Source organism: Oncorhynchus masou, chromosome 5 (assembly GCF_036934945.1).
Source record: "Oncorhynchus masou masou isolate Uvic2021 chromosome 5, UVic_Omas_1.1, whole genome shotgun sequence".
Taxonomy (NCBI): domain Eukaryota; kingdom Metazoa; phylum Chordata; class Actinopteri; order Salmoniformes; family Salmonidae; genus Oncorhynchus; species Oncorhynchus masou.
This window is the reverse complement of record NC_088216.1, coordinates 69,509,470-69,530,155: the sequence shown is the minus strand read 5'-3', so window position 1 is coordinate 69,530,155 and position 20,686 is coordinate 69,509,470. Positions and strand designations below refer to the sequence as shown.

At 42.7% G+C, this 20,686-nt stretch overlaps 1 protein-coding gene and 1 long non-coding RNA gene across 2 annotated transcripts in view; one reads left to right on the top strand and one right to left on the bottom strand.

Annotated features, from left to right (window-relative positions):
- Positions 1–16,970, top strand: part of LOC135540155 (MAP kinase-activated protein kinase 3-like) — a 35,327-nt gene extending 18,357 nt beyond the window's left edge. The window contains exons 3-10 of the mRNA XM_064966584.1: positions 741–805; positions 6,326–6,405; positions 6,540–6,663; positions 6,817–6,892; positions 7,583–7,707; positions 11,859–11,944; positions 12,044–12,124; positions 14,981–16,970. Coding sequence (XP_064822656.1) covers positions 741–805; positions 6,326–6,405; positions 6,540–6,663; positions 6,817–6,892; positions 7,583–7,707; positions 11,859–11,944; positions 12,044–12,124; positions 14,981–15,136 — 793 coding nt within the window. The 3' untranslated portion in view covers positions 15,137–16,970. The remainder of the gene's footprint in view (positions 1–740; positions 806–6,325; positions 6,406–6,539; positions 6,664–6,816; positions 6,893–7,582; positions 7,708–11,858; positions 11,945–12,043; positions 12,125–14,980) is intronic.
- On the bottom strand, positions 7,701–11,492 carry LOC135540157 (uncharacterized). The gene is made up of 3 exons (XR_010455721.1): positions 11,197–11,492; positions 11,003–11,112; positions 7,701–7,795 (listed from the first exon to the last, which is right to left on the bottom strand). It is a non-coding gene; the product is annotated as an uncharacterized LOC135540157 (long non-coding RNA).
- Positions 16,971–20,686: the final 3,716 nt, after the last annotated feature.

The window sequence follows — 20,686 nt, the reverse complement described above, 5'->3', positions numbered from 1 at the left end:
TGTGTGCCATTCAAAGGGTGAATGGGCAAGAAAAAAGATTTAAGTGCTTTTGGTAGTAGGTGCCAGGCGCACTGGTTTGATTGTGCCAAGAACTGCAACGCTGCTGGGCTTTTCACACTCAACAGTTTCCCGTGTGTATCAAGAATGGTCCACCACCCAAATTACATCCAGTCAACTTGGCACAACAGTGGGAAGCATTGGAGTCAACATGGGCCAGTATCCCTTTGTAACGCTTTTGACACCTTGTTGAGTCCCTGCCCCGACAAATTGAGGCTGTTCTGAGGACAAAAGGGAGTGCAACTCAATACTAGTACGGTGTTCCTAGTGTTTTGTACACTCAGTGTATAAACAATGCTTTCCACATAACAGAGAGTGATTCACCGTGTTTTTCTAAAGACAGAGATCTTGAAGGAGGGTAGAGGAGTTACAGTGTATATGGAATTTTGAATGTCAGTGTGTGTTTGTGTATAATGACAAAATGGGAAAACAGAGGGGGAGATGAAGTGCACTGCATACTGTTCTGTTCCCAGTCAAACGTTGTCCCACGAACATCGTGCTCATCAAGACTGCTTCTAAATGGTTCCCCTTTTCAATGTAATATTTTAGGGCCTTTTATTGACGAAGCAGAGATTATCTTGTAGAAACATTTATAATGTGGGAGAGTGATAAGCAGTGTTGTTTTTAGAACTCCATGACAGCATCTCAATATTATCTTAATGTGTGTGTTTCTCTGGTTCCAGTATGCAAGGTGGAGAACTGTTCAGCCGGATCCAGGCCAGAGGGGACCAGGCTTTCACTGAGAGAGGTGAGGGGGCTCAGAAGGGAGGGAGCCAGGGAAGGAGGACTGGGCTACATGTTTCTGGGAATGGATGTACTACAGTGCCTTCCAAAAGTATTCATGCCCCTTGGCGTTTTTTCCATTTTGTTGCATTACAACCTGTAATTTAAATAGATTTTTATTTGGATATCATATAATGGACATACACAAAATAGTCCAAATTGGTGAAGTGAAATTTAAAAAATAACTTGTTTCAAAACATAAAAAACAGGAAAGTGGTGCGTACATATGTATTCACCCCCTTTGCTATGAAGCCCGCAAATAAGATCTGGTGCAACCAATTACCTTCATAAGTCACATAATTAGTTAAATAAAGTCCACCTGTGTGTAATCTAAGTGTCACATGATCTGTCACATGATCTCAGTATATGTGCACCTGTTCTGAAAGGCCCCAGAGTCTGCAACACCATTAAGCCAACGGCACCATGAAGACCAAGGAACTCTCCAAACAGGTCAGGGACAAAGTTGTGGAGAAATACAGATCAGGGTTGGGTTATAAAAAATATCAGAAACTTTGAACATCCCACGGAGCACCATTAAATCCATTATTAAAAAATGGAAAGAATATGGCACCACAACAAATCTGCCAAGAGAGGGCCGCCCACCAAAACTCATGGACCAGGCAAGGAGGCCATTAATCAGAGAGGCAACAAAGAGACCAAAGATAAACCTGAAGGAGCTGCAAAGCTCCACAGTGGAGATTGGAGTATCTGTCCGTAGGACTACTTTAAGCCGTATACTCCACAGAGCTGGGATTTACAGAAGAGTGGCCAGAAAAAGCCATTGCTTAAAGACAAAAATAAGCAAACACGTTGTGGGAGACTCCCCAAACATGTGGAAGAAAGTACGCTGGTCAGATGAGAATAAAATGGAGCTTTTTGGCCATCAAGGAAATGCTATGTATGGTGCAAACCCAACACCTCTGATCACCCCGAAAACAACATCCCCACACTGAAGCATGGTGGGGTAACATCATGCTGTGGGGATGTTATTCATCGGCAGGGACTTAGAAATTGGTCAGAATGGAAGGAATGATGGATGCCGCTAAATACAGGGAAATTCTTGAGGGACACCTGTTTCAGTCTTCCAGAGATTTGAGACTGGGACGGAGGTTCACCTTCCAGCAGGACAATGACCCTAAGCATACTGCTAAAGCAACACTCAAGTGGTTTAAGGGGAACATTTAAATGTCTTGGAATAGCCTTGTCAAAGCCCAGACCTCAACCAATTGAGTATCTGTGGTATGACTTAAAGGTTGCTGTACACCAGTGGAACCCATCCAACTTAAAGGAGCTCGGGGCAGTTTTGCCTTGAAGAATGGGCAAAAATCCCTTATCTTGTTGTCTTATTTCTTGTTTCTTTCTTCAAAGTGGTAGGAATGTTGTGTAAATCAAATGATACAACCCCCCAAAAAATCTATTTTAATTCCAGCAACAAAATAGGAAAAATGCCAAGGGGATGAATACTTTTGCAAGCTACTGTATATACTGTATGTGTGACCCCTCTTTCTTCAGGCAGCTTTGCTCTGACATACACACACACACACAGTTGAAGTCAGAAGTTTACATACACCTTAGCCAAATACATTTAAATTCAGTTTTTCACAATTTTAAGGATGTGAAATGTCAGAATAATAGTAGAGAGAACGATTTATTTCAGCTTTTATTTCTTTCATCACATTCCCAGTGGGTCAGAAGTTTACATACACTCAATTAGTATTTGGTAGCATTGCCTTTAAATTGTTTAACTTGGGTCAAACGTTTCAGGTAGCCTTCCACAAGCTTCCCACAATAAGTTGGGTGAATTTTGGCCCATTCCTCCTGACAGAGCTGGTGTAACTGAGTCAGGTTTGTAGACCTCCTTGCTCGCACACGCTTTTTCAGTTCTGCCCACAAATGTTCTATAGGATTGAGGTCAGGGCTTTGTGATGGCCACTCCAATACCTTGACTTTGTTGTCCTTAAGCCATTTTGCCACAACTTTGGAAGTATGCTTGGGGTCATTGTCCATTTGGAAGACCCATTTGCGACCAAGCTTTGACTTCCTGACTGATGTCTTGAGATGTTGCTTCAATATATCCACATAATTTTCTTTCCTCATGATGCCATCTATTTTGTGAAGTGCACCAGTCCCTCCTGCAGCAAAGAACCCCCACAGCATGATGCTGCCACCCCCGTGCTTCACGGTTGGGAGGGTGTTCTTCGACTTGCAAGCTTCCCCCTTTTTCCTCCAAACATAACGATGGTCATTATGGCCAAACAGTTCTACATTTGTTTCATCAGACCAGAGGACATTTCTCCAAAAGGTACGAACTTTGTTCCCATGTGCAGTTGCAAACCGTAGTCTGGCTTTTTAATGGCTGTTTTTCAGCAGTGGCTTCTTCCTTGCTGAGTGGCCTTTCAGGTTAAGTCGATATAGGACTCGTTTTGCTGTGGATATAGATACTTTTGTAACTGTTTCCTCCATCTTAACAAGGTATTTTGCTGTTGTTCTGGGATTGATTTGCACTTCTCGCACCAAAGTATATTCATCTCTAGGAGACAGAACGCGTCTCCTTCCTGAGCGGTATGACGGCTGCGTGGTCCCACGGTGTTTATACTTGCGTACTATTGTTTGTACAGATGAACGTGGTACCTTCAGGCGTTTTGGAAATTGCTCCCAAGGATGAATCAGGCTTGTGGAGGTGTACAATTTTTTTCTGAGGTCTTGGCTGATTTATTTTGATTTTCCCATGTGGCACTGAATTTGAAGGTAGGCCTTGAAATACAAACACGGGTACACCTCCAATTGACTCAAATGATGTCAATTAGCATTCCAAAAGTTTGTAAAGCCATGACATAATTTTCTGGAATTTTCCAAGCTATTTAAAGGCACAGTCAACTTAGTGTATGTAAACTTCTGACCCACTGGATTTGTGGTACAGTGAATTATAAGTGAAATAATCTGTCTGTAAACAATTGTTGGAAAACTTTCAAAACTTTGAAATAACACATATGAATCATGTAGTAACCAAAAAGTAAATCAAAATATATTTTATATTTGAGATTCTTTAAATAGCCACCCTTTGCCTTGATGACAGCTTTACACACTCTTGGCATTCTCTCAACCAGCTTCATGAGGTAGTCACCTGGAATGCATTTCAATCAACAGGTGTGTCTTCTTAAGCAGCGTAAAAGAGGGGTGGCTGGGGTCTTTGACAATTTTTAGGGCCTTCCTCTGACACCGTCTGGTGTAGAGGTCCTGGATGGCAGGAAGCTTAGCCCCAGTGAAGTACTGGGCCGTACGCACTACCCTATATAGTGCCTTGCGGTCAGAGGCCGAGCAATTGCCGTACCAGACAGTGACGCAACCAGTCTCGCAAATGCTTGCAAATGACGCAAATGCTCTTGATGTTGCAGCTGTAGAACCTTTTGAGGATCTCAGGACCCATGCCAAATCTTTTTAGTTTCCTGAGGGGGAATAGGCTTTGTCGTGCCCTCTTCATGACTGTCTTGGTGTGTTTGAACCATTCTAGTTTGTTGTTGATGTGACACCAAGGAACTTGAAGCTCTCAACCTGCTCCACTACAGCCCCGTCAATGAGATTTGGGGCGTGCTCGGTCCTCCTTTTTCTGTAGACCACATTCATCTCCTGAGTCTTGGTTATGTTGAGGGATAGGTTGTTATTGTGGCACCACCCGGGCCAGGTCTCTGACCTCCTCCCTATAGGCTGTCTCGTCGAGTAGGTGTTCTACAACTTTTGACCGGTAGTGTATATGATACACCCACACAATGGCAACACAATGACTCTTTTCCTCCACATTAGTAGAATTGATTAAATCTAAAGATATTTGTCAAAAATGGATTAGAATGTAAAAAGGTACAAATGTGAGGACACAATGAACTACCAGATGACCACAGACTAATACTGGACCTATAAAACCCTGATACTAATTTTAAACAGGAATAATATTAAAACCTCAAAATGAGAAAAGGATTTGAATAATAAAAAAATCTACAGTATTGCAATTGTACATCCGTATATCAAATATGAATCAAACCCTGTAGACAAGTAAAGCCGGGGGAAACGTACAGTAGCTAACTACTTTCCCAACCTTGAACCCTAGAAAGCTGAAGCTAGTTTGAAACTGGTACCTGTATATATACTGTACCTAATAGCCAGCAGATAGTAAAGTTAAAACACTTGAGAACTCTAAGCTAGAGTTTTACAAACAATAAAAAGTTTGGGACTCCCCGAAAATAATATTAAAATGTTTGGTCCTTGTCCTTGGACACGGAGGCGTTAAAACACAAATGTTACCATCCCAATGACTATATATATATATGTATGAATGGACAAAGCCATCATTCACGTGACACCATTCATTCCTATGTGAAGATTCAATAGCGCATTGAAGCAAAATGAAGTCGGTTAAGATGGTATCTTATGGAGACACAACATGAACAGTTTGTGCTACTCCAGGAAGGGACATTGCAGGTCGGCTCGGTGTTGCCCCCTCTCATTGAGTAACTCAAGTTAAAGGGCGACCAGGGTTCTGAAGGCTGCCATTAGCAACTACATTTTCCTTATAACTTCTTCTGTGTGCGATTTTGAAATAATCTGTTCATCCGGTTGGCATTTCCACTCACCACCAAATAAGATGATGAGAGGAAACCCAGTGACCAGTATTGGAAGAAGTAAGATTAATTTTGGCCGACATTCTGCTAAATTTGTCATCGATTAAACACTTGATCTCAATAAAGTTTTCTGTTCCCAAAACTAGAATCTGTCACGAAAAGAGTGGACTAAGTTTTGTAGACTTTACCCTTTGCCAGGGTTTCAAAAAATTGCGGTAAGGATTGCAAAAGCAAATTGAGTTACTGCGCAAGCGCACTTCACAGAGTAGGCGTTCCCTAACGGAAATGTACAAATACATGCTAGAACGGGCCAATAGGATCTTGCTAGCTGGTGCTTGGCTCTGCCCACCTCCTTGCTTGTTTTGCCAACTATGATTTTCTCCCATTGGAAATGACAGACCACAGCCTATTTTGGGTTAGTTATAAAAATCTTTGCTGTATTGACTAGCTTGGCTATCCAACAGTTCGTTTGTCTGTCCCTCGAGCATGATGGCGAATCTGATGAACTACAAGATATTAAGAGAATAGCGAGTGAAAAGTAGCTCGGTACACTCATATTGTTCCAGACTATTAAACAAAAAGTTAATTGAACAATAAACGGTGTCTCAACACTCTTGGCGAAATCTGTCATTGTTTTCCAAGATCACCTCAGCCCAATCTGCGTGTACCCTGCCAATATATTTGGCGCCTGTGCCACACCGTACGTGGACGCAGACAGTTCTGTACGTGGGCACAGGCAGGTCCAAAGTACGGACATGAGCATGGCACACATAATAAACTGAACACAGTCTTTACAGGGGGTTACACACTGTATGTTTAATGTTACATACAGTGTTGTCCTGAGACTGTGTCTCTCTGCTCTCCTCTTCTAGAGGGCTCAGAGATCATGCGGGATATTGGCACGGCCATCGAGTTCCTCCACAACATGAACATCGCACACAGAGACATCAAGGTGAGCAATGTCACACACACAGATCAAGATAAGAGCAACAGATAGTGACAAACATAGTTGGCATGCATTTATTAATACTATGTATAAACAGTGACATGTTTAATGATGGATACATTTCACTTCCTCTCCCTTAGCCTGAGAACCTGCTGTACACCCATCAGGAGCTCAATGGTACTCTCAAACTGACAGACTTTGGCTTCGCTAAGGAGACCACGCACAACCTCCTGCAGACCCCCTGCTACACCCCTTACTACGTGGGTAAGTTACTATACTACTGTAGGAATAGGAATATGTGTGACAATCAGATTTATTACACTATATTATGCATACATTGGACTTAAGTGGTTTCCATCATGTAATTGTATTTTCTGTCTGTCTGTCTCTATTTGTGTGTGTTTCCATGTTGATAAGCCCCTGAGGTTTTGGGCCCGGAGAAATATGACAAGTCGTGTGACATGTGGTCTCTGGGTGTCATCATGTACATCCTGTGAGTACTGTGTGTGTGTGTGTGTGTGTGTGTGTGTGTGTGCGCGTGCGTGTGGTTGGTTGGTTTGTTCTTCATCCTGGTGGGGACCTAAAATCCCCACACGAATAGTAAAACAAGGAAAATTCTCCCTCGTGGGGACATTTCCCACGTCCACATGAGGACAAAGGCTATTTTAAGCTTAGGGGTTAGGGTTAGGGTTACAATTAGGGGTAAGGGGTTAGGATTTAGATTTAAGGTTAAGGTTGGGGTAAGGGTAGGGTTAGGTCCCCACGATGCTAGAAGAGCATAACTTGTGTGTGTTAGATTTCCTGTGTGTGCATATACAGTACATACAGTGGGGAGAACAAGTATTTGATACACTGCCGATTTTGCAGGTTTTCCTACTTACAAAGCATGTAGAGGTCTGTAATTTTTATCATAGGTACACTGCAATAAAATGCTAATTAATTACTTAAAAATCATACAATGTGATTTTCTGGATTTTGGTTTTAGATTCCGTCTCTCACAGTTGAAGTGTACCTATGATAAAAATGACAGACCTCTACATGCTTTGTAAGTAGGAAAACCTGCAAAATCAGCAATGCATCAAATACCTGTTCTCCCCACTGTACATAGTATATAATCAAGGGTTAGGGTTAAGTCAGTGCAACTTAATAACTATCAACCTCTACGCAATTGTCTCCTCTGCAGGCTGTGTGGGTTCCCTCCATTCTATTCTAACACAGGCCAAGCCATCTCTCCAGGGATGAAGCGGAGAATCAGGCTGGGCCAGTACGAGTTCCCAAAACCTGAGTGGGCTGAAGTGTCAGAGGAAGGTGAGACTGGGTCGGGTTACCCTGGCTTTAGTTTAGTTAGTATAGCGTTGCATTCCTCCAATGACTTCAGTCCCAGGGACCTTTTACTCTAGAAAACATAAGCAAAATAGTCAGTTTCACAGCACAACACTCATGCAAAAGCACACACAGACATACACAAGGCACAAAAACACAGAATAGCAGCTCTTAAATTCCAGGAATAATTTGACTGAATCTCAGAAGTCACACTGGTAAGGCATCCTACTCGCGTCATACCGCTCATGAAGGAGACACGTTCAGTCCCCTAGAGATGAACATACTTTGGTGCGAGAAGTGAAAATCAATCCCAGAACATCAGCAAAGGTCCTTGTGAAGATGCTAGAGGAAACAGGTACAAAAGTATCTATATCCACAGTAAAATGAGTCCTATATCGACATAACCTGAAAGGCCACTCAGCAAGGACTATGGTTTGCAACTGCACATGGGGACAAAGATCGTACTTTTTGGAGAAATGTCCTCTGGTCTGATGAAACAAAAATAGAACTGTTTGGCCATAATGACCATCGTTATGTTTGGTACCAGATCAATGTGGAGCTATATACAGGGAGTACCAGATCACTGTGGAGCTATATACAGGAGTACCAGTACCAGATCAGTGTGGAGCTATATACAGGGAGTACCAGTACCAGATCAATGTTGAGCTATATACAGGGAGTACCAGTACCAGATCAATGTGGAGGTATATACAGGGAATACCAGTACCAGATCAATGTGGAGCTATATACAGGTTGTACTAGTACCAGATCAACATGGAGCTATATACAGGGAGTACCAGTACCAGATCAATGTGGAGCTATTTTCAGGGAGTACCAGTACCAGATCAATGTGGAGCTATATACAGGGTTTACCAGTACCAGATCAATGTGGAGCTATATACAGGGAGTACCAGTACCAGATCAATGTGGAGCTATATACAGGGAGTACCAGTACCAGATCAATGTGGAGCTATATACAGGGAGTACCAGTACCAGATCAATGTGGAGCTATATACAGGGAGTACCAGTACCATATCAATGTGGAGCTATATACAGGGTTTACCAGTACCAGATCAATGTGGAGCTCTATATAGGGTTTACCAGTACCAGATCAATGTGGAGCTATATACAGGGTTTACCAGTACCAGATCAATGTGGAGCTATATACAGGGTTTACCAGTACCAGATCAATGTGGAGCTATATACAGAGAGTACCAGTACCAGATCAATGTGGAGCTATATACAGGGAGTACCAGTACCAGATCAATGTGGAGCTATATACAGGGTTTACCAGTACCATACCAATGTGGAGCTATATACAGGGAATACCAGTACCAGATCAATGTGGAGCTATATACAGGGTTTACCAGTACCAGATCAATGTGGAGCTATATACAGGGAGTACCAGTACCATATCAATGTACAGAGATACGAGGAATTTTAGGTAGATATGTACATGAAGGCAGGGTAAAGTATCTAGGCATCAGGATAGACAATAATAAGAGTAAAATAAGGAACAGAGAAGCAGCAGGAAATGATTTGTGTAAAAGTGTGTGTGTGTGTATGTGTATGGGTGTGTGCGTGCGTGCTTGCTTACGTGTGTTTTATTTTTTTTATTTCACCTTTATTTAACCAAGTAGGCTAGTTGAGAACAAGTTCTCATTTGCAACTGCGACCTGGCCAAGATAAAGCATAGCAGTGTGAACAGACAACACAGAGTTACACATGGAGTAAACAATTAACAAGTCAATAACACAGTAGAAAAAAAGGGGAGTCTATATACAATGTGTGCAAAAGGCATGAGGAGGTAGGCGAATAATTACAATATTGCAGATTAACACTGGAGTAATAAATGATCAGATGATCATGTACAGGTACAGGTAGAGATATTGGTGTGCAAAAGAGCAGAAAAGTAAATAAATAAAAACTGGGGATGAGGTAGGTGAAAATGGGTGGGCTATTTACCAATAGATTATGTACAGCTGCAGCGATCGGTTAGCTGCTCAGATAGCTGATGTTTGAAGTTGGTGAGGGAGATAAAAGTCGACAACTTCAGCGATTTTTGCAATTCGTTCCAGTCACAGGCAACAGAGTACTGGAACGAAAGGCGGCCGAATGAGGTGTTGGCTTTAGGGATGATCAGTGAGATACACCTGCTGGAGCGCGTGCTACGGATGGGTGTTGCCATCGTGACCAGTGAACTGAGATAAGGCGGAGCTTTACCTAGCATGGCCTTGTAGATGACCTGGAGCCAGTGGGTCTTGCGGCGAATATGTAGCGAGGGCCAGCCGACTAGAGCATACATGTCGCAGTGGTGGGTGGTATAAGGTGCTTTAGTGACAAAACGGATGGCACTGTGATAAACTGCATCCAGTTTGCTGAGAAGAGTGTTGGAAGCAATTTTGTAGATGACAAAATTTGATCGCCGAAGTCGAGGATCGCCGGATTCGAGGATCGGTAGGATAGTCAGTTTTACGAGGGTAAGCTTGGCAGCGTGAGTGAAGGAGGCTTTGTTACGGAATAGAAAGCCGACTCTTGATTTGATTTTCGATTGGAGATGTTTGATATGGGTCTGGAAGGAGAGTTTGCAGTCTAGCCAGACACCTAGGTACTTATACTTATAATGTAATATGTAATGTATGTGAATGTGTGTGGGTTTTGTGTGGGAGTGTAAATGTATTGTGTAAGGGTGTATATGGTGTGTATAAATGTCATCACACTCCCTCATCTGATTGGTCAAGTAGGCGGGTCTTCTGACTTTGTGGCTGTGATAACTAGTGACGACCACTCGAGGAGGCAGACTCAATGCTACAGGACTGTTTTGAGAATACTGATACTGTATGTTCAAATATTCATCCACCCAGGACTCATCCGTCCACACTGAGGAATATACATTGTCAGTCACGGACTTCATTAGAAAATGTGTTGATGATGTTGTACCCATAATAGCAATCTGGACATACCCCAACCAAAAACCCTGGATGAACCTCAATGACTCGGTGGTGCACGACGCTTCCAAGGCAAGCAGGTACGAGCTCCGCAAATCCATTAGGGATGCAAAAGACAATATAGACTCGAACTTAAATCGATTGCAATCACGAACTACAAAGGTAAATCCAACTGTGTGGTGCCCACCCTCCCAGACGAGCTTAACACATTCTATGCTCGCTTCGAGTCAGACAATTCGGAGCTGCCCAGGAAGACTCTTACTGCTCTGGAAGACCAGATGCTTTCGCTCTACATGGCTGACATGAGAACTCTCAAAAGAGTGAATACTCACAAATCCGCCAGGCCATATGGGATCCCTGGCCTCAGAGTGTGTGCTGACCAGCTGGCAGGCATATTCTCTGACATTTTCAACCGGTCCCTGTCCCAAGCTGTAGTCCCCACCTGCTTCAAGGAGACCACCATCATCCCAGGGCCCAAGAAAAACAAGGTGACATGACCAAATGACTATCGCCCCATTGCACTCACCCCGGTCATCATGAAGGGCTTTGAGAGGCTGGTCATGGCCCACATCAAGGCCAGCATGCCAGGAACACTGGACTCAGTCCAATTTGCCTACCGCTCCAATAGATCCACAGAAGATGCCATTTCCATCGCTATTGACACATCCGTAACACATCTGGACAAGACAAACATCTATGTGAGAACGCTGTTCATTGACTACAGTTAAGCATTCAACACTATTGTTCCTTCCAAACTCAGAGCCCTGGGTCTGGACACCGCCCTCTGGAACTGGATCCTGCACTTCCTGACGAGCAGACCACAGGCTGTGAGGAATGACAACAACACCTCCTCCACACTGACTGTTAACGCAGGGCCCCCCAGGGGTGTGTCCTCAGCTCTCTGCTGGACTCCCTGTTCAGCCATGACTGCGTGGCTTTGCATGACACCAACTCCATCAACAGGTTTGCTGACAACACCACGGTTGTTTGCCTGATAACCAACAACAACTAGTCAGCCTATAGGGAGAAGGTAAATGAACTGGCATTGTAGTGCCAGGACCACAACCTCTCCCACATTGTCAGCAAAAAGGAGTTGGAGTTGATTGTTGACGCTTAGGTAAGCATGCACAAATGTGTGTCTTTCATTGAATGTTGACCCCTTTCCTCTTACTGCTTTTCCTCTTTCAGCCAAACAGTTGATCAATCAGCTGCTGAAGACAGACCCCAACGAGAGAATGACCATCACACAGTTTACGAACCACCCCTGGATCAATGTGAGTGTGTGCACGCTTGTGTGTGAAAGCGTGCATCGGTTCATGTATGTCAGTCTGTAACATCATGCCTGATGGTGTGTCTGTGTTCTGTCATTGCAGCAGTCCATGGTTGTTCCCTCCACACCGCTCCACACAACACGGGTCCTGACTGAGGACAGAGAGATGTGGGATGACGTGAAGGTCAGAATCAGACCAGCACTGACACCTTCTGGCCATCCAGGGACTTACATCTCTTCCCAGGATCAGCAGAATCAAATCAAATCCAATTGTATTTGCCGAAATAACAACAGGTGTAGGGCCTTACCGTGAAATGCTTACAAGCCGTTAACCAGCTATGCAGTTCAAGAAATAGAGTTAAGAAAATATTTACTAAACTAAAGTAAAAAATAAAATAAAATGTTAAAAATAAAATAACAATATATACAGGGCTTCCGGTACCGAGTCAATGTGTGGGGCTACAGGTTAGTCAAGGTAATTTGTACATGTAGGTAGGGGTAAAGTGACTATGCATAGATAATAAACAGCGAGTAGCAGCAGTGTAAAAACACAGGGGGGGGGGGGGTGTCAATGTAAATAGTCCTGGTGGCCTGAGTCTTATGTCTTGGGGGTAGAAGCTGTTGAGGAACCTTTTGGACCTAGACTTGGTGCTCCGGTACTGCTTGCCGTGCGTTAGCAGAGAGTTGGGTGACTGGAGTCTGTAGTGTCATGGCTGTAGTGCCACGACACTAAAGCCCTGTCAATGTGAATGGAGGCGTGTTCGGCCCTCCTTTTCTATAGTCCACAATCAGGTCCTTTGTCTTGTTCACATTGTGGTAGAGGTTGTTGCATCAACAAATTTTCTTGTTTGCTTATGGCCTTATACAGCTCATTTGAGTGCGGTCTTAGTGCCAGTATCGGTTTGTGGTGGTAAATAGACTGCTATGAAAAGTATAGATGAAAACTCTCGGTAGCTGGTGTTGTCTACAGCTTATTATGAGGTACTCTACCTCAGGCAAGCAATATCTCGAGACATCCTTAAAAACTTCTTGAGACTCTCAAACCCGGATCCGGGAGCGTAATCATCGCCTCAAACTAATTAGCATAACGCAGCGGACATAAATCTTCCTGGAAAATCTTCCTATTCATGAAAATCACAAATTAAATATATTGAGACACAGCTTAGCCTTTTGTTAATCACACTGTCATATCAGATTTTCAAAATATGCTTTACAGCCAACGCTAGACAAGCATTTGTGTAAGTTTATCATGGCATAATGCTATGCTAGGCTCTGCTAGCAGCAGGCAACATTTTCACGAAAATAAGAAAAGCAACCAAATTAAATAATTTACCTTTGAAGAACTTCGGATGTTTTCACTCAGGAGACTCCCAGTTAGATAGCAAGTGTTCCTTTTTTCCAAAAAGATTATTTTTGTAGGCGAAATAGCTCCCGTTTGTTATTCACGTTTGGCTGACAAATCGACCGGAAAATGCGGTCACTACAACGCTAAACTTTTTTCCAAATTAACTCCATAATATCGACAGAAACATGGCAAACGTTGTTTAGAATCAATCCTCAAGGTGTTTTTCACATATCTATTCGATAATATATCCGTCGGGACAATTGGTTTCTCATTAGAAGCGATTGGAATAATGGCTACCTCAGTACTTTACGCAAGATTTTTTGCGGGAGCCATCATGTGACCACTTGCTCAATGTGGTCCCTTACGGCTATTCTTCAACATAAATGCGTAAAAAGACGTCACAATGCTGTAGACACCTTGGGGAATACGTAGAAAGCATAAGCTCATTCGTAGCCCATTCACAGCCATATAAGGAGTCATTGGCATGAAGTGCTTTCAAAAAATGCGGCACTTCCTGATTGTATTTTTATCTGGGTTTCGCCTGTAACATCAGTTCTGTTGCACTCACAGACAATATTTTTCCTTTTTTTGAAAAGGTCAGAGTGTTCTCTATCCTATGCTGTCAATTATATGCATAGTCGAGCATCTTGTCGTGACAAAATATCCTGTTTAAAACGGGAACGTTTTTTATCCAAAAATGAAAATACTGCCCTCTAGTCACAAAAGGTTAATTGGTATTGACAAATAGACACACACCCCCACCCCTCACCTTACCAGACGTAGCTGTTCTGTCCCGCCGATGCACAGAAAACCCAGCCAGCTGTATATTATCTATGTCATCGTTCAGCCAAGAATCTGTGAAACATAAGATATTACAGTTTTTAATGTCCTGTTGGTACGATAGTCTCAAAACGGAGATCATCCAGTTTACTCTCCAGTGATTGCCTGTAGAACGAATGGTAGAGGCGGGTTACCCACTCGCAGACTAATTCTCCCAAGGCACCCCGATTGCCACCCCCTGTATTTCTGTCTTTTCTTTACATGAATGGCTGGGATTGGACCTAGTCTCAGAGAAGCAGTATATCCTTTGCGTCGGACTCATTAAAGAAAACAATATTAGTCCAGTTTGAGGTGAGTAATCACTGTTCTGATATCCAGAAGCTCTCTTTGGTCATACGAGACGGTAGAGGCAACATTAAGTATAAAATAAGTTACAAACAATGCGGGAAAAAAACACAAAATAGCACAGATGGTTAGGAGCCCATAAAACGGCAGCCATCCCCTCCGGCGCCATTGAGTTTACATCCAGACAACATTTGAAATACGGTTGATATTATGAACATTACACATGGTTTTCCCATGTAGATATCTCAAAATATGAGTGGAATTTCATTCCTTTTGTGGAATTCATGTGAAATGGAATTGCTCCCAAACTTTGGAGTTGACCCTGGAGTGGTTGACCTTCCACAAGTGGAGGCAGACATCACAGTCTGGTTTGAGAACATGTTTATTAACAGAGGGCTTATTCCCTCCTCTTTATTATGCTGTATATTCAGAGCAGAGCTTTATCTTCTGTCTATCTACCATCTCCTATTTATCTATCAGGAAATTCAACCTCCCTCACTCTGAATCTTGTTATTTCTCTTTCTTCTCTATTTCCCTCTCTCCTAACTCCTTACGCTCTGTGTACTATAGGATGAGATGACCAGTGCTCTGGCCACCATGCGTGTGGATTACGACCAGGTGAAGATCAAAGACCTGGACACTTCCAGCAACCCTCTGCTCAACAAGAGGCGCAAGAAGGCCGCTGCCGGGGGCAAATTGGGAGGCACCGTCTGCAACAGCCAGTGAGAGACTGACATGGGAGGGAAACCACACCCGGAACAGCAGAAAAAGTGGAAGGGAAGCCGAGAGGAAGGAGGGTAGATACAACTGGAACAGCTGATAGGAAAAAAGTTGTGGGAGGTCTGGGCAGGAATGTGTAGAAGAGACTTAGCATGCGGAGTGTGTACATACAGCAGAGGGGGAAGAGGGGGGTACTGCTAGGGAACAGCAAGGAAATGTGATTTGAAGCTTCTCAGCAATCAGTTGAACTGAAGGACACATGAAGTGATGACAAAGTCTGCATCTCTTATCAACAGGCCTTCATACTGTTGGCCTTCCATAATTTTAACTTGATTGTGTTTTTGTGTATGTGCATGTTAATTTGAAAGGTTGTTCAGGATCTGCTCTATATAAGTTCATGTATATTTTTTGTGTGTGTTGGTAAGGGAGAACGGGGTTGGTTGTCTCACGGGTTGGTTGTCACAGTGCTAATTACTCCCAATCTAAATGGCAATGTGTAATTTGTAAGGTAAAAATGTGTGAATTATTTGAAGGAATTCATCCAACTGATCAATACATGTCAGCATGACAAAACATTGAGATGACGGGAATTTATGTTTTTCATAGGTGGAAGTAAAATATATATATATTGGTATTTTCTTTGTAAATGTTTGTGGGAGTATCCATGAACAATTATGTTTGTTGAAAAGAGGAAAGGGAGAACTATATTTCAAACATATTTCTGAGTTCCAAGGTCTAGCCATGTGGTAGCCAGCATCTTCGTTAGTTTTGGGGAGCTGGTTGGGGATGGTTGTTACTTGGAATGTGGGGTTGGTTGTCACTATCAACTCCATTATAATACATCCCAAGCTCTTTTGTGCTTGTGCTATAAAGAGCTCATTTAGTTTCCTCTCCCTCACTCACATATTTTTTTCAAACACACAAATTTACTCAAAATGCCATATTTTATTCTCACGGCATAAAATGCTGAATTTTATTCAGAATATTTCTAAGACTATACTATATTGCTTAATTTCCTGTTACAAAAGCCATAATCTACCAGCAAACAGGCACTGTCCCACTGTGCACACACTGGTTGAATCAACATTGTTTCCACATCATTCAGTACAACAGGTAGCCTAGTGGTTAAGGGCCTGTAACCGAAAGGTTGCTGGATCAAATCCCTGAGCTGACAAGTTAAAAAGCTGTCGTTCTGCTCCTGAACAAGGCAGTTAACCCACTGTTCCTAGGTTGTCATTGAAAATAAGAATTTGTTCTTAACTGACTTGCCTAGTAAAATAAAGGTTAAAAAAAAATCCATTCAATGAATTGATGTCTGTGCCCAGTGGGGTGTGACATCCAATCCCACGAGTGTGTTTGATGGATGGAGAAAGACCAAGGTATTGGCTTCAAATGGAGACTGTTTTCAATCCCCATGAATTATTCCAACATGGAGTTATAACTCCATGTTGGAATAATTCATGACTATAGAAAACAGTCTCCATTTGAAGCCAATACCTTGGTCTTTCTCCTAATATTGAAAAGAGTTTATAAGATCTACTGGTGCTGAGAAATACACACAAGACCAACCCCGGTCTCCCTTAATGATGATGAGCTGTGCTGGATCGCCTATCCATTTCAGGTTCTTTCTCTTTCCAATGCACAATAGAGGAGCACATATCACAGATCATACACCTGAAAACATGGGTGCATGGTGGAAATGATGATGAGACAGTTAACGAGACAGACCAACCATTGACTGTCAGTGAAGCCATCACACTCTAGTCTAGATTATCTGTGCTGTTTTGTTACAATGTCTGTTTTTTGGTCCTTTTTTCAGCGATTAAAACAAACTTTGGAACATTTTTGTCCTGTCAATTGCTTATGGCCTAAAATAGAGTCATGTCAGTCTCACACACACAGAATTGGCTCACAGGCATCAAAGTCAACACAGGCAACTCACATCATCTGACAAGTTTCCTCAAAAGGGTCTTCTTCACAACTAACTGGATGTCATTACTTAAAAGTTAGATGCTGGCTGGTAATTATAGTCTAAAACAGGCTTAAAACAGGTACCTTTGTAGGCTTGCTTGTACACACTACAATAACAAACTGTTTTTAATAAGGTCCTTCATGCAGTCCAGGGTAGTCTCTGGGTAATATAACCCCGATTGATACTGTAGCACAGCAGTTACTGTCATGGTTGTGAGATCAGGGCAGCCCTAGAGATGGATCAAAATGTACAGTACAGAATGGGTACCTGGAGAAAATGGGGGACGGTCATGGTTTTTCAATTTCAGTCAAGGGGAGGGTTTACTATTTTTTAAATCTAGTCCAGGAGAGGGTCATATCATATGTAATTGATGAAATGTCCAAATTTCTCATTGTTATCAAACGATTTGCTCTTAAAGCTATATATCGATGTGTGCCCGATGCCACCCCTCATCTCTGATTCTCTGCTGAGCGTGCAATATCTAGTGCGCCTATAAGCTATTTAGTGTGATCTCAGTCAAATTATCCATAGCCTATAGGCTATAAAGTGCATGCTCGGAGAAGCACAGGGCAAAGTTATAATTCTAGTTAGCTGCTGGGATCAGTGGAGGATCCTCAGAGAAGGAAGGGGAGGACCATCCTCCTCAGTGAATTTCCTGAAAATAATAATAGTGACACATAAAAAAAGTGATATGAAGGTTTGGCTTGGAAAGGTTTTTTTCACCTGGTCACAGACAGCTAATGTGTTTTGCACTGAAGTCCACAAGTGAAGGCCAAAGGTGAGAAAGGGGGAGAGCACGTAGATGCGAGCAAAGTGATCATGCTGTTTGTATGTGACTGCTATGAAAGTGAACTGTGTTTGTGTGTGATTAGGGGTGTATCTATTCCACAGTTTCTGTTAAAAAAAAACGTTTCTTAAAAGGAAGCAAACGGAACGAAATGCGGATTAACATACCCGGACATTGTCCAATAGAAACTCTTGTTTGCAATGAATCAAGAGGGCTTTGTGTTGGAGCCTATTTATTCCTATTGAAGAAGAGTTTGGCCTAACTGTTTGATGGAAGAAATTAGGCTAATATATCCATAGATTTAACAGTCAATTCCTCCACCCACCATGCACTCTTTAAATAGCCAACCTCCTTGCCAGTGAAGGGCTGTTAAGTTAAAACCAAGACTGTTACACACGGAGTGGAACAGGGGAACCCAAAAGAAGACTCAGATGAGGAGACTGGGATGAAGTAACCAAGGTATTTTTTGAAACACAGGGGGAAGATGGAGTGCAGGTCAGGGGAAGCTTGGACAAGTTACTGGACACCAGATGCGAAGGCTGAGCCTGGAGTGATAAGGGTTGAGACAGGGTAAGCAGGTCCGGAGGGGAATCCAAGGGAGTAGTAGAGTGGGGAATCCAGGACAGAGTAGCAGGATGATGAGACGTGGGACTGGAGACAGTGACCAGAATCAGAGCGGAGAGAACTGTAGCAGAGAGGAAACCAGCGTCAGGCAAAGAAAACTGGCACAACAGGATCTGAATAGTAACAAACAGCTAGAGACGTTGACTGGCTGAGCAGAGATTACGATCTGGCCATGTGGAAGTGGCAGGGCTGACTATTTGTAGAGGTCTTGATTATGGAACAAGTTGCAGCTGGTGGGGATCTGCTCTGACTCCAGCACACATGTCTCCGCCCACACAATCACGCACACAGAGATAGAGTGTACTGGGGGAGTGGCGGCAGCTCAAGGAGACACAGGATGAGCAGTAGAGGGCGTTGCAGGAGCAGATGTGACAAAGGCTCGAATTGAGGGTACAGTTGAAGTCGCAAGTTTACATACACCTTAGCCAAATATATTTAAACTCAGTTTTTCACAATTCCTGACATTTAATCCGAGTAAAAATTCTCTGTCTGGGTCAGTTAGAATCACCACTTTATTTTAAGAATGTGAAATGTCAGAATAATAGTAGACAGAATTATTTATTTCAGCTTTTATTTCTTTCATCACATTCCCAGTGGGTCAGAGGTTTACATACTAATTGAGTGTATTTGGTAGCATTGCCTTTAAATTGTTTAACTTGGGTCAAACATTTTGGGTTTCCTCCCACAAGCTTTCCACAATAAGTTTCCTCCTGACAGAGCTGGTGTAACTAAGTCGGGTTTGTAGGCCTCTTTGCTCGCACACGCTTTTTCAGTTCGGCCCACACATTTTCTATAGGATTGAGGTCAGGGCTTTGTGATGGCCATTTTGCCACAACTTTGGAAGTATGCTTGGGGTCATTGTTCATTTGGAAGATCCATTTGCGACCAAGCTTTAACTTCCTGACTGTTGTCTTGAAATGTTGCTTCAATATATCCACATAATTTTCCTCCCTCATGGTGCCATCTATTTTGTGAAGTGCACCAGTCCCTCCTGCAGCAAACCCCCACAACATGATGCTGCCACCCCCGTGCTTCAGGGTTGAAATGGTGTTATTCAGCTTGCAAGACTCCCCCTTCTTCCTCCATACATAACAATGGTCATTATGGCCAAACAGTTCTATTTTTGTTTCATCAGACAAGAGGACATTTCTCCAAAAAGTACAATCTTTGTCCCCATGTGCAGATCAAACCGTAGTCCGGCTTTTTTATGGCGGTTTTGGAGCCGTGGCTTCTTCGTTGCTGAGTGGCCTTTCAGGTTATGTCGATATAGGACTTGTTTTACTCTGGATATAGATACCTTTGTACCCGTTTCCTCCAGCATCTTCACAGGGGAATTTTCTGTTGTCCCATAATGTCAAACAAAGAGGCACTGAATTTGAAGGTAGGCCTTGAAATTCTTCCACAGGTACACATCCAATTGACTCAAATGATGTCAATCAGCCTATCAGAAGCTTCTAAAGCCATGACATCATTTTCTGGAATTTTCCAAGCTGTTTAAAGGCACAGTCAACTTAGTGTTTGTAAACTTTTGACCCACTGGAATTGTGATACAGTGAATTATAAGTGAAATAATCGGTCTGTAAACAATTGTTGGAAAAATGACTTGTGTCACGCACAAAGTAGATGTCCTAACAGACTTGTCTGGTGGTTAATTTCTTTACTATTAAATGAGGAGAGACATACTTATCACACAAGTCAGAATTATACTTAAACTAAATCTTTAATCACTTATTAATAAGAGAGCAGGTCAATACATCGCACACATTTAAAGTGAATCGATTGAGTGGTCTACGATAATGATGGCTGGTCGACAATTCACGATCAAATGATTCGTTGAGAGCCCTGAGACAAAAGTACAAAGGTCTTTTACAGTCAATATACACCCTTTTCAACCTACATGATGAACAACAGATATATAGAATGGGTCACAAGACTAAGATTTGTATGAAAGATACCTATAATACATTGCAGACACTATCTGCTGTGTCAACAGTATTCATTGTATAGAGACCAGTGTCTGGCCCTCCGACTCCAAAGTGGAACCATCTCTCCCTGCTACGGTGTAGAACAGAAACATTAACTCATGCTCTGGAATGCTCTTCAGGTTTTATCACGCAAAAGACATTGTAAATCTCCTGTCAGTGTTATCTCCCAGAGGCCCATCCTCAGTGGA